Here is a 16,734-nt window from a genome sequence, read left to right on the forward strand (position 1 = left end):
CAGCTGCCTCCCTCAAGCCCTCTTTCTCTGTTTTTTTCCACTCTTTCCCTCAGACACTCACACTCACACACACATACAGTACATATACTGCAGACACCTGTGTAAACCATCTGCTTGGCACCCGCCTCCTTATCCCAAAAAAACACCCAGACCAGGGATAACACACACACACACACACACACACACTCCGCCTTCTAGAAACATCCACCCTCACACTCTTAGACTCACACCAACTCAGAATTCTGCAGGAGAGAAGTTTACACGCGTGAGATTTGACACCTGCTGTGCTTCTCGCACTGAAAAGAACCTCAGTTACTCCTCAGGTCTTTAACTGTTAATAATCGTCACTTTTTACCTGAGTGAGCAGGTGGGGCTGCGCAGCCACATTCCAGTAAAGATGTGGAAGTTAGAAATGTGTAGCTCACTACTTAAACTTCTGTGTGAGTCCAGCTCATAAATAGCATGGCTGCCACTATGACCTTTGACCAACATGAATTACTGTTCCCCGTGTAGCAAGAATGTTTTCAGCTGTGTGTGCAGATTGGCCGGCACTTGAGAGCAATTGTATTTTTTCGGGTAATGAACAGCAAGTGCTGGTACACTAGACCAGTGATTCTCAAAGTGGGATCCGGGGACCCCCAGGGGTTAATAGTAATAATAATATAATTTGCTATAACTTAGTGTGGGGAAAAAAATCGATTCACCTATGCATCGCTTTATTTTTTTATTTTTTTACGATTTTGAAATAGATTTTTTAATGCCAGAATCGATATAATTGTGTCATTGGAGTCTATATAGAGGTAGAAGGAAGTTACCACTTTAAATTGTTGTAGTCTGAGTAACGTGACATCATATCCGCTCCCGTTCCGTCAGCAAAACAAACGAGCGAGTCGAGACGAAAAAGTTGAAAACGGCGGAGGCATGTTTGCGTGGATACGACCTGCACCCTCGCATTTTAAATCCAAAGTGGTAAACACTACACATCCAGTAAAGTATGGAAACACTTTGAGTTTCACACATTGGCAGGAAGAGCAGAGCTAGACATCACGGCTAAAGCTGCATGCTAACTCTGTCATGGACAGGAAACGGTAAAGTATTGCAGTACCGCGTGGTCAAGCCAGCCGTCACTCACATCTCTGTGGTCAAATCATCCGACGCTACAACTGTAGAGCACCCATATACTAAAAAATGTATGTTAAATGCATTCAAATGGCCCCGATGGGCCTGACCATGGATGGATAAAGAGAACGGAGCTGACAGGAGAGCTAGAGACGGACTTGGAGAAGTTAGCGGAAGTAGACACGTGTGACTACGTCCGGTTTTCAAAATAAGGTGTTAACAAAGAGGAACTGTATGTACAAAATACATATATGGAAATAAGATTGATTGGATTGTATTAGCCAGAAGTATAAAACATTATATGTCCCTTATAAATTAAAAAAGAAAATACCACTAATTTGTGAGGGAAATGTCTTTATTCTTTGATTTTTTGGGGTTGCTGGAAAAAACGTAATAAATAATTCCTGACAATGACTGATATATTTGACTTCAGGACATCTCTGACTACATACATACTGAAAATCAAACATTTTTACTGTATAAATTAAGATATTTTCCAAAGTAAAAGTCCCTAGAAGTGTATGATTCAACTTTTTCCCATGGTCTAGTGTGCAATACATATCGAATTGGCACCCAAGTATCGTGATAGTATTGAATCGGAAGATGAGTGAATCGTCCCAGTCCTAGTATATACTCATACAGTATATATATCTGTGTGTGTATGTGTGTGAAATAACAGAAATGTTGTGATATTAAAGAACATTTTCTGCTATAAACTATAAAAAAAAAAAAAAATTGACAGCAGCTTCTTCCTCTGTGGTGGATGGTTTGACTGTTTTTAGGAAGAGGGCGCTCGATGAGTTCAGCTGGAGGAGGAGGAGGAGGATGGAGGAATGTTCCAGACTGCTGATACTGGGGACAGATTATACACACACACACACGCACACACACACAAACATGCACACGAACACACCACAAAAACACACAAAACAAACTTGAGCCAACACTCATCCACTCTCTTGCTTTTCCCCTCCCTCTCTCTCTCCCCCTCTTTCTCTCTCCAATCTCCAAGAGCACTCACACTTTCACACACTCGTATACTTCCACACACACTTATACACACACAAACACACACTCAGTGATCCGGGTGGAATCAAAGGGTATTAGCTGTGCGGTGCTCAGTTCCCCCGGTCCTTTCCCAGCATTCTCCACAGCTGTACGATTACACAGGTGTTTGGCAAAAACACACTGTTAGAGACCGCAGAGGGGCTGAGTGTGTGTGTGTGCGCGAGCGTGTGCATGTGTGTGTGAGCGAGACTGAAAAAAAATGAATATGCATGTGTGGTTGAATGCATTTACTTGCACAGCTTCCCTGCAGGAGTGTGTGCTTTTGTGTGTGTATATGTGTGTATGTTTATACCATTAATTCCTCCCAGTGACTCAGCCCTGCTATTTCCTTGACCACCACTATCATCACATTTTAAATTCACTCCTGTCAGTTTTTCCCCCTTTCCCATCTGCGTCTCTCAGTCTTCATTCATGTCTGTAGTTTTCTTAGAAAGATAATCTGCGTCCAGTGTTGCCCCAAGAGCTGAGAACTTCAAATATGGCCGAAAGAGGGGTGTACTGTGTTTACACTCACTCATCAACTTGATACATCTCATACCTTAGTTCTTATAACCAGCGTTGTAGGCGGTGATGGAAGTGTTTGATGGATGGATGTAAAGGACCTGGTGGCAGGTGGAAGGTATGAGTAGTCACATGTGAAATTTGAAAGAAAATGGGTTTTATTTACTCAAAAATTAAACAATCAATTTACAAAGTATTAGGGCTGTCAAACGCAATAATAAGGCGTTAACGCAAATTCAGTTTAATGCCACTAATTTCTTTAACACATTAACACAACTTGCGGTTTTAGGTGGCGGGCTCAGTTTTAAAACTAGAGTGAAGATACTGGTATTATACGAAACTATAAAACCTAAGGAATCCATTGGTACCGACCATGTTACACTAGCTTGTTGCAAAGGAGGCTCAGTAACGCTCCAAACCTGCGCTAAATTTTGGTGAGGAAAAACTAGCATGACCATTTTCAGAGGGGTCCCTTGACCTCTGACCTCAAGATATGTGAATGTAAATGGGTTCTATGGGTACCCACGAGTCTCCCCTTTACAGACATGTCCACTTTATGATAATCACATGCAGTTTGGGGCAAGTCATAGTCAAGTCAGCACATTGACACACTGACAGCTGTTGTTGCCTGTTGGGCTGCAGTTTGCCATGTTATGATTTGAGCATATTTTTTATGCTCTGCTTTATGCTATTAAATATTTGTCATGTCTCCCTTTAAGGTACATTTTGACCGGATAAAAAATGTGATTCATTAGTGATTAATCGAGATTCACTATGGATAATCACGTGACTGAATAGAACCAAACGGACTAAACTGACCCAACAAAAAGGGATCGTATACACTGTAATGGCTGAGGAGACCATTTTTTAAACAATTGGGATAACACAAAGACAAACACCACCACCTAAACTACAAATGAAACCAAACAGGAAAACTAATCTCAGTATAAATATCATACTCATTAATCAAAACAAAAGTACTAACAAACTAATATCGTCTTAAGAAATAAACAAAATCTCTAAACTAGAAATCCCAATCTCCCCCCCAATAATGTGGCCGGCACTTAGTATGTTCTGATTGGCCACTTCCTGTATTTAAGAGCTCTGATTTAGGGGGCGCATGTTTTGCAAGATGTCCCTCCTGCAGCAGCAACCATGACTAAAGGTAAACTAAAGACAAAGTGTGACCGTACAGAAGTCAAATAAATGTGCACACTAAAATCTAAACTGAATGTACTGCCAACAATGTTAAATAATAATATGAAACAAAAGCCATCATTTATTTGCTAATGTATTTGCATGAGGTCAAAAGGTGAGGAGTAAATGAACTAGTGTAAACTAAAGAAAACTAAGGTGTGTGTGCAGGAGGGTTGCTGACATTGAAATCAGCTGTGTGGCAGCAGGTGCGGCCATCACAAGAGATCAACTGTTCATCAAGACACAGTTCCAATCGTTGTTTCCATCAATGATCAAACATGGCTTGATTTAATTATGAGAGTTCATCACTTGTGGTGTAAGTTTTGGAACTACAGTTCCCATGATGCATTGGGGGATGCAGACAGGAAGTATAATGTTGCCATGGAGTGAGTTAGTTGTGGGGGGCTGCAACATTTTAGCCTACATTTGTTTATATTTTGGCAAATTGGCACCATTACAAGACTACTGAATTTGCTATTTACTATCACTGGATTGATATTGAAGAAATCTTAAAAACATGATGAGTCTCAGGCAAGTTCTGGAGTAATAAGGAGCATCTTTTTTCTATAAGTTCTAAGCAGATTTATGGTATTAACGATGGACAATGAAGATAATGATATCCTCAGAGGGTCACACTGAATCTAAAAGTCTGCATATCTTGTCTATGTATTGACTGAGTTATGAGATTTTTGGCACAAATTGTGGCAACCAGGCGCTATGGGTTTTAAACTACCTTAAATGCTTGGAGGCTGTGTCACAAAGAGCATTTCAATGCACCTGTTTTTATGCACATTTTCAATATTCTGCATTAAAAACCTCAAAATAACGCAAAAAAAAGGTTTTTACGCTTGGTTGAGGTGGAAAACACAAATCTCAGTTTTAGGTGATTATACATCAATGGAAATATAGTTATTAATATTATATTCCATTTCTGCCAATAGATCCCCGAAATGCTCCACACTGTTCCTTTAATCTGTTTTTGTATAGGCTAGTATCTCCAAATTATCTAGTTGTTCCATTAACTGAGTCACCAGGACAAATGTCCCCCCCATCCCCCCCAGCTCATTATGTAATAACTCCTATCTATCAAGGATGAGTTTTGCAGCTCAGTTTTGACCCAGATGTTACAGACGTACTGTGTCAGGCCATAGCTGTGCATTCCTGCTCCGTTTCAAGGTTAACACACTCAGACTAAACCAGGATGTGTTGTTTGAATGTTATGTAACTCTTTCCAGCGTTCGCATGCCGATAATGAAAGAGAAACGGTGAGAAGTTGCCAGCTCGGCTCGGCTTTTTGTTGAATAGAGTCAGACAGTCCGATGAACTAATGGAAGAATGAAAGAAACCAGAGCACTCTACACACCGAGCCACAGCCGCCCCACACGGGACTCGAACACCAGTCTCCTGTGTTTGGTCCATCCATACACCTCGACCTCGTCTGTACGCAGACTCCAGACTGGTCTCCTACACCGTTCATAGCTATACCTATAAAAAGTAAATGCACTGTAATTCGTTTAAATCCTGACTGAACGAGACTATTTCACCCGGCCGCTGTTGATCCTAGTGTTAACTTTTCCTGCTTCAGCCTCCCGACCGTGGTCAGAAGACCCAGGGAAGACACTGTAGTTTTCTTCACCTGGGCCGGAGTCGATAACGTTACTCACTCCGGAGTTAACCCCCGTCACTCCACTCAGGAAACAAGACACCTCCGTTGATCTTGAGGAGCTGCAGCATTTATTTCTGCACAACTTCCACTGAACATTCACTTGATATTCTCAGAGCTAAACTAACTCTCTTCTGCTCCGCTGCTCGCTCGTTTTCTCACACATTTGCCGCCGCTCTCTCTATCTCTTGCTTCACCACTCACTTCCCACGTAGTTTCCCCCCCGACGTCGGTCACATTCCTGTTTTGCAGGACGGGCTTCACTAGATATAACTTTTTCTTTTTGTGCTTTTGTAGAGTTTGTGTTGGAGTCTGAGTCGTGGTGGGGGCTGGTCGTTTGTTGAGGTTAGCGAACTCCATTTATAACCGAGCGTTAGCTACGGTTGCACACTGGAGCTGAAAGTAAGACACTCGCGAGCGTGCGTGACGTCACATCCGTTGGATTTTCCCAGAAAAAAAATGTCCAGGATTCTTCCCATTGAAAGCAAGTCGACAGGCTGATAGAGGAAACCCAGAAAGTCGTGGACGGTCTCATTTTTAAGTTAGGTTACAACCTGTTCACACATTGGCAATAAAAAACGATTAAAACACGGTTGTACGTGTAAAAAGTTACTTCTTTGTCCGGGGCCAGTGGGAGCTGAGCTCATGGAGTGTATGCAGTGTTTGTCAGGTGCGTGCTGGCTCGATAAAGTGGTTAAAGAGAGTTGTGGTGCGTTTACTGTCCACTTCACGTCTGATAAGATCGTCCCGTCAACACTTTTAGCATAAAAACTGTTGATGAAATCCACCTCAGATCAGGAACACGCCACCGATTAAAACATGCTCGCACAACGAGTGGGTCTATGCTCTCTACTGCATTCTGTATAAGCTGTTACATAGTTACATGGCTTGTAGTTTGTTTGAGAGTGAAAGGCTGTGAAGGGCCAACAGGCAGGACCACTTTACCCTGCAACAAATAAGCCTTTATGTCGTACCTGCACCTGTGTGTTTTCGCTAGCGTTTTTTTTTTTTCTCTCTAAGAGAAACCCGCACATGCAGGGTGTAATTTGCAGAAATAGGCCAGTCATTTTATACCTGCAGGCTGTGGGCTGCACGGAGGGGAAAAAAGAGCAAAGTACTGCAAAGTATTTCCGGAGAGCTGGGTTTTGGCGCTGTTGTGGTTAAGTGGTGACTCAAGATGGGGCGGGGTGGTTACCATGCAGGTCAAGGACTGCACTTGTTTCATGCACTTGTTAGTCTAACTAATATAGAAAAGCTATCACATAAAATACCATACAGTTGCTACATGCTGTCAAAGTTAACGCGTTAACGCAAATTCGTTTTAATGCCACTAATTTCTTAACGCATTAACAACTTTCGGAGGTTGGAGCGGGCTCAGTTTTAAAGCTAGAAAAAGTGAAGATAAAGTGGAGATACTGGCATCATATGAAACTAGAAAAACCTAAGGAATCCATTGGTACCAACCATGTCATACTAGCTTTTTGCAAAGGAGGTTAAATAATGCTCCAAACTTGCGCAAAATTTGGCGAGGAAAACATGTCACTGCAATGTTCAAAGGGGTCTCTTGACCTCTGACCTCCAGATATGTGAATGAAAATGGGTTCTACGGTTACCCACGAGTCTCCCCTTTACAGACATGCCCACTTTATGATAATCACATGCAAGTTTGGGGCAAGTCATAGTCAAGTCAGCACACTGACACACTGACAGCTGTTGTTGCCTGTTGGGCTGCAGTTTGCCATGTTATGATTTGAGCATATTTTCTATGCTAAATACAGTACCTGTGAGGGTTTCTGGACAATATGTGTCAATTGTTTTGTGTTGTTAATTGATTTCTAAAAATAAATATATACATACACTTGCATAAAGCAGCATATTGTCCACTCCCATGTTGATAAGCGTGTTAAACACTTGACAAATCTCCCTTTAAGATACGGTCTAAAACCTGCTCTATATATAAAGCGTCTTGAGATAACTTCTGTTGTGATTTGACGCTATGTAAAAATAAATTCAATTTAATTGAAGGTTAATTTTGAACAGATAAAAAATAAAAAAATATATAATATAATAATATATAATATAAAATATTTTAATCGATTGACAGCCCAATAAATACAGACATAGGAATGTAAAAATAAATAATTTTATGAAAAACCTAAATTAATAAAATAAAAAAATATGGAATACACTAACACAAAGAATTAGCAACATTTAAAAATTTTTTTTTTTTTAAAAAAAGTTGTATTTAGTCTATAGGTTCAAACACCATTACTGTTCCCTAAATTCCAGAGGGGAAAAAAATAACTTTTCCCTACCTTTTAATTAACCTAAATGAAAGCAGCCAATCATCTCAGCCAATCAATTATTTTTTTCTTTAAAAATGTATTTCTATATTTCCCTACATATAATTTCCTGCTCTTCTCCTGTATAGCAGCTCTCCTCGGAGCTGCTGCTGCTGGTAGTGTGGTGTTTGGACGCGACTGTAAGCTAGGTGGCCGCACGAACGCATTTATCACACCGAGGCTGTGCCAGACGCACATGGGATCCGTCCTGCTGCGTGTATACACCCGGGGATCTTCAGCAACCCGCAGCCGAGCGGAGGGCACCCTCAGCCGGGCACAGGAGCAGCAGCTCCACCCTGCAGCCTGGAGACTCTTCTCTCCTCTGAACCTCCAACACACCGCGCGTAAAAAGCAAACCACACATTACTGAGGTGATCTTCTTCTTTCCTCTTCCTCGAGAGGCTCGCGGAGAACACATTATTTATTTATATCGTGTGTGTGTGTTGGTGTGTGTGTGTGTGTGAGCCACAGTCAGCGGGCAAACTGCGTCTTAACGCGGAGAGGTCGGACTTGTTTTGGCTGGAGAGAAAAAAAACGCACCAAAAAAAAAAAGGACACCGGTTCTGTCGTCTCTTCTTCTTTTTTTTTTTTTTTCTTTTTTTCTTGAGATTTATTTCCAAAAAAAAAACAGGAACCAGGACTGAGCCTCTCTGCTGCTTCCGAGGAGAATACATCTAGTGATCGAGGCTTGTATTTCTGGATTTATTTCGCTGTTGGAGGAGAAGAGAGATTCCGGAGGAGTGGTGCGCAAAAGAAAAAGCCGAGGTCTTCCTCTTCTCTTCTCTCCTCTCCATCTATCTCTCCATCTATCAATCTGTCTTACCTGTCCTCTTCTATCTATCTGTCTCTTCATTTGTTTCCCTGTTTCTAGGTTCCGTGCGATTTTGCTAAATGCATCATCAACAGCGGATGGCAGCTTTGGGAACAGACAAGGAACTCAGTGACTTACTGGATTTCAAGCGCGGTAAGAGAATCGATCTTATTTATGATAATATGCATATAATAATGCAACATAAGGCTTCTTACAGCGACCCACTGTTTTACATGTTTTTTGCATGCAAATTGCAACATGCATATTTCCACTCCAACTGTTTGCACAAAAGTGCGTTTTTAGTAGACTAACTTTGCAGAAAAAAAAAGTCAGTGCATATTGTTGGTTTTGTAATTTTCATTTGTGTGTGTGTGTGCGGAGAATTGTGATGCTGCATTTGGTAATTTGTTGTCTTATAGATGCGAAACAGCGATTTGAAAATGTTCCCAACATCCATGGTAGTATATCTCATTTTAAGTTTTTTCCTTCCATGTGTGTAGTTTGATTTTTCTGCCCCTTGATTAGGATTTTTCTGTTGTTGTTGTGTGAGTTTCTATACTGTGTGTGAAGGCTGCTCCGTGCACTCTGCACCGTGCACAACATGGAATCATGAAACCTGTCAGACAGACAGACGAGAAGAAGAGAGGAACACTGTCACACTTTCTCTCTCTGCAGTCTTTGCAAAGCTGTTCAATGCACTAAGTCTAAAAGTTTTGTTTTTTTAAAGAACAGCCTGTGCGTGTTGTGAACTTGACGGACAGGAAATAGTGTCCGCGCTCTCGGCCATGTTCTCCTCCTCCTCTGGGAGCAACTTTGGTCTGAAGAGGAAGAGGAGGAGGAGGAGGAGGAGGAGGAGGAGGAGGAGGGAAAAAAAAAAAATCTGAAACACCCCAAAATGAAAAAAACAAACATTAATATTGCTATGAGAGACAGACAGCACGAGCATAATGATATCAGAACATATCTCAGGAATGAGGATGCAAATATAGGAGAGAGAAAAATCCCTAAATTCCTTTGCAATATTGTAAAATCCTGCAAGAATGTTAATGCAATAAACAAATAAGATCACAGCTGAGGCCTGCATACACAACGCAAGTGATTTTAGTGGTCTAGGAATATCATAGGAGGCACTATTAACGTTATAATATCAGAAGAATGACAGTGATGCTGCGCGACGATGCAAAAAAATAGGAGCTAAAATCCCCATTAATGTGCCTTTCAATCTCTACTGGAATGTTAATGCCATAAAGAAATATCAATAGATCACAGATGAGGCCTACATGCAGTAAAGTACACACTGTAACTGACCATATAGGAGCATTATAGAAATATTATAACAATGTCATAGGAGATTCAAAATCTATTAAAAGAGCAATATAACCTACAGAATAATCCTTTATAACTGCAACAAACACTGTATGTATCCACTCACTATACCAAAAACAAGATTTGATTACTATAACAATACGGTATGACTGTTATTGTGAGATTTTTCACAACAGACATGTAATAATATCACTGTTATGTCAGAATTTAGAACCGCAGACGTGCAATATGCCTCTTTAGCAATATTTAAATTAAAAATGCATGCTGTATTGGCTAGTAGTGTATGTCATAAATACATTGTTAAACTCCTTAAAGAAGTATTATAGTGTGTAGAAATACCACAAATGTCCAATAAATTCATCATTTAGAGGCACACACATTCTCTTGAGTCACTTTAACAACATTATAGGAATGTTATAATGACATTTATTAAAAAAATATTAAAAGAATGAGACTAGTGATACTGCACAACATGCAAACATAGGAGATAAAAATGTTAATGAAATAGGAGAAATATCAATTGATGACAGATGAGGCCTACATGCACTACAGTACACACTGTAACTGACCATGTAGGAGCATTATAGAAATAGATATCATAGGAATTCAAAATCTATTAAAAGAGCAATATAACCTACATATTAATCCCCTTTATAGCTGCATTATAGTGATGTTTCAATAAACGCTGTAACTCATACAGTATTAACTCACTAAACATCATCTTTGATTACTATAAGAATGCTGTATGACTGTTATTGTGAGATTTTTAACAAAGGACATACAATTTTATCGCTGTTATGTAAGAATTGAGAACCACATACACACAATATGCCTCTATGGCAATATTTAATTTGAAAAAATATGTACTATATATGGCTTTGTACATCATAAATACATCGTTAAACTCCCTATAGAAGTATTATAGTGAATAGAAATACCACAAATGTTCAATAAACAACATTATAGGAATGTTATAATGACATTTATTTAGAAAAAGACTAACATAAGATAATTAAATTCATAATTGACTATCACAGACATGCATAAGAACATTATAGGAATATTGTTTAAACTGTTTTATCAGAGAAACACATAAAATAAGATAATTATATTCATATTTGAAAACCAATGACATCTAAAATGCATCTATAGCAATATTTAAATAAAAAAATATGTGCTGTATTGGCTACATATGCATGTGTATATCATAAATCCATAGCTAAAGTCCCAATAGAAGTATTATAGTGAATAGAAATACCACAAATGTCCAGTGAACTCATCATTTAGTGGCACACACATTCTCTCACATATATCACTATAACAACTTTATAGGAATGTTATAATGACATTTAATAAAATATACTTTACTACCACAGACATATGTAAGAATATTAAAGGAATATTTTTAAAATGTTTTATCAGAAAAACATAAAATAAGATAATTATATTCATAATTGAGAACCACTGAGACATATCAAGTCTATATAGGAATATTGTGATGATATAAATATATTTTATAAAACAATATAGTAAACCTGTGTATAATAAATATTGTGAAAATCGCTTTTGTAATATTATAGGTGACAATAATTCCATTAAATCACCTTTAATCTCCTCATTAATGACAGATAAATACTTTCAAGTCATTATAGTAATAAAGGAATATAATTGTGGATAAAATAATAAAAAAAAAGCATCACAAAATCCTTATGTAGTAGGTATTGAGTCCCTGAAGTGTATCACAGGAATATTATAGACATTAAGAGTTTATACAGGTTCCCAAAAATGTCAATCAGCCCGTCTTAAATTGTAAATCTTGAAAAAAATATTCAAACAAAGGAGGGCAGCAGCAGCTAGAACGTGTCTCCTCTCATTATAAACGTAGGCCGGTCACATTAATTTATGCGATCATCTGTCTTTGCACGCCCACAAGCTGACACCCGCAGCTCAGGGTGGTTCGACTGGGATATCGATAGACCTGCTAATAATCAGAAATTAGATCTTTTATCTGGCGAGCATTTGTTTTCTCTTTGTTTGTCGGAGCCGCGAGGGAGCAACCTCCTCAGCATCCAACATCCGCACTTAACAGGCCCCACAGGCTCTTTTAACAACAGTGACAGATACAGTATTTATTGTTTCAGTCAGGGTTTAATTTACTTATATTGTGGTTTGTTTAAAAAAAAAAAACGAGAAGAAATCCTTCAAAACCTCAAATCCTGAAAAGCTTTTAGCATCTGAAAGTGGGAAAGCTCAGAGTGTGTCCACGATCACGGAGCTTTCACCATCAAACACGGCCAACCGCACAGAGCCTGGTGTTTATCCAGAGAGAGGTTATCTATCGGGGTCAGATGAACTGTTTTTCTTTGGGAAGCTTTACAGTAGCTCGTACATTAAAACAACAGGAATCAGTATTCACCTTCAGTCCGGTCTTAACGTGGGCTTATTTTCCTGTAGATGTGCAGAGCAGATGGTGACTAGTTCTGATGATTATCTTCATGTTTAAGTCAGATATGAAGTAGATATGAAGTGGTTTCGTTCCAAAAATGAGCCGTCCAACATTCAAGCTAAAGTGAATGAAAACAACATTTGTAGTAAATTGAGCAGGTGATTTAAGTGATCCTGTTTATTTTTTCACAGATGCTGAATGAGGAATCTGATTTCTTCTGATTCACAAAAAAAAAAAAAAAAAATGTTTCTTACAGCGTTTTGGGAAAATGAACTCTTCATATCTGTGTTCAGCTCTGAGCTGAGGGTCTGTGTGGTCATTAGGGCTGGGTATCAAACCTCCATGCATTTTGAGTACAGATCAAAATGTGTCCATAGCATTGAATATAGAACATATTAAGTACGGAAAGCTGGCATCAAAAGGTGTGTACTCAGGACATGGTCAGAGTCCAGTATCAAGTCACAGATCTGGTTACTTTAGGTACGTTTGTACGGACCAACAGGTGATACTTCAGATTAACACGATCAGATTGAAACATAAAAACAAATGTCAAAATGCCAAAAAAAACATGCTGGCTCAGAAATGACAAGGTGATTGTAACTGTTTCACAGAAATAACAAAACCAATCAGTTAGATATTAAATGTGATGAAGTTTATTATAAAATAAGAGTCTTTCATCTTGTCTTGGGACTTGATTCGGTGCTGGGACTTGACACAGGAATTAACATGGGACTCTGAACTTGCCTGTCCTGACGTGGACTTGACTTTGGACTCTATAATCTTGATTTAGGACTAGTTGACTGGGACTTGTCTATTTTGACTTGGGACTTGATGCGTTACGTACCTGTCTGACCTGAGACTTGACGTGGGATTACCTGTTTTGAGCTGTGATTTGACGTAGGGCTACCTGTCTTTACCTGGGACTTGATGTGTTAGGTACCTGTCTTTACCGGGGACTTGATGCGTTATGTACCTGTCTTGACTGGGGACATGTCGTGGGATTACCTGCCTTGATTTGGGACTTGATGCTTTACGTACCTGTCTTGACTGGGACTTGACATGGAATAACCTGTCTTGACCTGAGACTTGACGTGAGATTAGTTGCCTTGATTTGGGATTTGACGTGGGATTACCTGTTTTGTCTTGGGACTTGATGCGTTATGTACCTGTCTTGACTGGGGACTTGATGTGGGATTACCTGTCTTGACTGGGGACTTGATGTGGGATTACCTGTCTTGACCTGGGACGTGACGCGTTATGTACTTGACCGGACTTGTTGGCCTTGATAAGGGGCTTGACTTGTCGGAGTTCTCCTGTGACTTTACTCTGGACTTGCCCTTCATGACTTTAGACTTGACTCTGGACTTGTTGACCTTGATTTGGGACTTGATAGCAGATATCTGTGACTTGTTAAACAATGACTTTGTCCCACCTCTGCAGCCATTAAATCCTTGCTTAGCCAGATTTATAATTGTGTTTAGTTATTCTTTGATCAGCTTAGTGAACTATTTGAAAACTTTAGCTGCTTTTGTCAAATGAAAAATGTTTATTTTATAAGTAATATATATATTGAAAAAAAACATTTTGGTATGTGTACCAAAACTAAAGTATCCAATCAGTGTTAGTATTGAAATGATACCCAGTGATACACAGCCCTAGTGATGATGCACCTTTTGTTTTCTTGGTAAATATCCATGAAGAGTTTCCTTCCAAAACGAGACATGTACTATATTAAAAGCTGAAAAAAAATGCTCTGATAAAATGAAAATAAAGAACATTTAGCGACCATTACATTGAAAGACGTTTCCTAGCAGGACCGTAATGAGATGAGAATCTGGCAGCAGCATCTTTAAGCCAAATGGTTGCCCAGGCGTTTTTGGAACGGCGAGCTTTTCATTGTAAGCTGCAGTGATGTTTCTGTAGAGATGTGTCTTGCTGTCTGCGGTGTCAGTGCTCTCGGAGGTAATGTGCGCTCTGTTTGTCTTGTAGATGTTTTTCCCCTCCTGTTAGCAGTGGAAAGAACGGGCCGACCTCCCTGGGGACGCGGACATTTCTCCGGCTCAAGTACGTCAGCTTCTACTTTTTTTCCCCTTCGTCTTCTTCTTCTTCTTCTTCCTCTTTTTTTTCTTGTCAGTCCTCTCTTCAGCCTCCTCCTCTCCTTCCTCTTACACCTGCTCACTGCTGCTTCGCTTGCTGTTTGAATTTCTTGTTGGGTAACCATGTTCTGTACATGCAGATGCAGTTTTTGGGGTTTTATGCTGTTTTTTGCTTTGTTGATTACTTTTTATTTTGATGGAGACGTGAATTTTTACTTTTTATATACTGTAACTTGCTCTAATATTCTTCAGGTTTCTCTGTTTGGCTCATGGTCTGATTATATAGTTGCAATTATGGGTTAGTCCATCTTCAATACTTCCTTCCTATTGAATATGTGGATTTATAATACTTAGCATAAAAACATATGGTTTTAAAAAAAAGGCTCAGTGATTTCCTAAAATAGCTGGCCACCGTAGTTTTTAGCAAACACCATTCAATCAAGGATAAATGGTGCATTTGTCGGGGACTATTTTTAGCGTGGATTAATACACGACTCGGTGTTTGTTTTTGACCAAAGAGGTTGAAAGATTATTATGTTAAATCACCTGTAAACATGCCTGCGTGTTGTCAGTGCTCCACGTGTAGTTTGCACGTGTTTGTTCCTGCTTTACGTCACAGTAAAATGACATATGAATGTCAGGGTGTAAAATGCCACGTGAGGAGATTGATGTGATTTTTTCTATATTTTGGGGGCAACAAGTTTGTTTCTCAGCTGCTCAAGTTCATCCTGAAGGAGACTTCCTGTTTTTTCTGATTGGCTGCCCTCATTCTTTCCTGCCCACTGTGTGTATGTGTGTGTGTGTTGCGGAGATCAGTTCGCGTGTTTTTCTACACAGTGGTGGTGTTGGTGTCAAACAGGCACAGGTTGGTGCTAGTCATTGGTGGAACATGTGGCTTGGAGTTTGAAATTGTTAGTGCAGTGCCACTGCAGAGGGCTCCGGCAACAAAACTGCTGGTCATCTGGCAAAAAAAGTTGGACCCGGCTCAACTTGTGCAGACCACAGTGTGCCATCAGTTGGCAAGGCTGGTGGTGGTGGTGCGGCGGCTGATCAAACACGTGCAAGCATACATTCCTGGTGGATGACTTGAACGCTGCATTTTGACTATTGATCTCACGATCCAATCGTGAGGGAAAGGTTGAAACAATTGTGACCTGCATGTCCATTTTCAAAGGGGTCCCTTGACCTCTGACCTCAAGATATGTGAATGAAAATGGGTTCTATGGGTACCCACGAGTCTCCCCTTACAGACATGCCCACTTATGATAATCACAATGCAGTTTGGGGCAAAGTCATAGTCAGATCAGCACACTGACACACTGACAGCTGTTGTTGCCTGTTGGGTTATGATTTGAGCATGTTTTTTACGCTAAATGCAGTACCTGTGAGGGCTTCTGGACAATATCTGTCATTGTTTGTGTTGTTAATTGATTTCCAATAATAAATATATAATACATTTGCATAAAAGCAGCATATTTGCCCACTCCCATGTTGATAAAAGTATTACATACTTACTTACTCCCATTAAGGTACATTTTGAACAGATAAAAAATGTGATTATTTGCGTTATTCACGATTAACTATGCATAAAAACGTTTAAAGAAATTTGTGGCTTTAAAACATATTTGCGTTAATTGCGTTATTATAGCGTTAACTTTGACAGCATCTATATATGGGGTAGTTTTTTAAGTGTTTTTGTTTGATAGCTGTTATTTTGCTGCTTAAAAAGTTACAAGTGTTTAAGTGTTTTGGTTGCGTAGGTGAGTTAATTTATTGGTCGGGTCAATTGGAATGTTTTTTTTTTCACTTGACCTTGTTTAGTTTTGAATCAACTGATGAACAATCACTTCTTTTACAGTTAAAAAAAGCAGGAGGTTCCAAAAATAATTTCCAATATTTTTACATATTGACAATATTTGCAATGAGCATATGGTAGAACATGAATACTGCTCCGCTTCCTCTGTGGTTGGATGTACAGTTCTATATGTTACCTCTCTGCTGTGATGGTATATCAGGTTGTAGGTCATGCTGCATTGCCCTCATGCATTTTACTGTACTATATGTGCGTTATGTATCCAGCAGCCTCAGTCTGTATGAGAAGAGGATACTGTCTTTTGAAAATCTTTTCTGGAAGCTTCTCACAGCAAAACAGGAGCCGGGTCGTT

General features: G+C 39.5%; 1 protein-coding gene across 1 annotated transcript in view; it reads left to right on the forward strand.

The window, feature by feature from the left end:
• The first annotated feature begins 8,037 nt into the window (after window positions 1–8,037).
• Window positions 8,038–16,734, forward strand: part of LOC119478654 (transcription factor 4-like) — a 227,091-nt gene continuing 218,394 nt past the window's right edge. Inside the window, exons 1-4 of the mRNA XM_037753537.1 lie at window positions 8,038–8,655; window positions 8,762–8,854; window positions 9,121–9,159; window positions 14,463–14,537. Coding sequence (XP_037609465.1) covers window positions 8,782–8,854; window positions 9,121–9,159; window positions 14,463–14,537 — 187 coding nt within the window. The 5' untranslated portion in view covers window positions 8,038–8,655; window positions 8,762–8,781. The remainder of the gene's footprint in view (window positions 8,656–8,761; window positions 8,855–9,120; window positions 9,160–14,462; window positions 14,538–16,734) is intronic.

This window comes from Sebastes umbrosus, chromosome 19 (assembly GCF_015220745.1).
Source record: "Sebastes umbrosus isolate fSebUmb1 chromosome 19, fSebUmb1.pri, whole genome shotgun sequence".
Lineage (NCBI taxonomy): Eukaryota > Metazoa > Chordata > Actinopteri > Perciformes > Sebastidae > Sebastes > Sebastes umbrosus.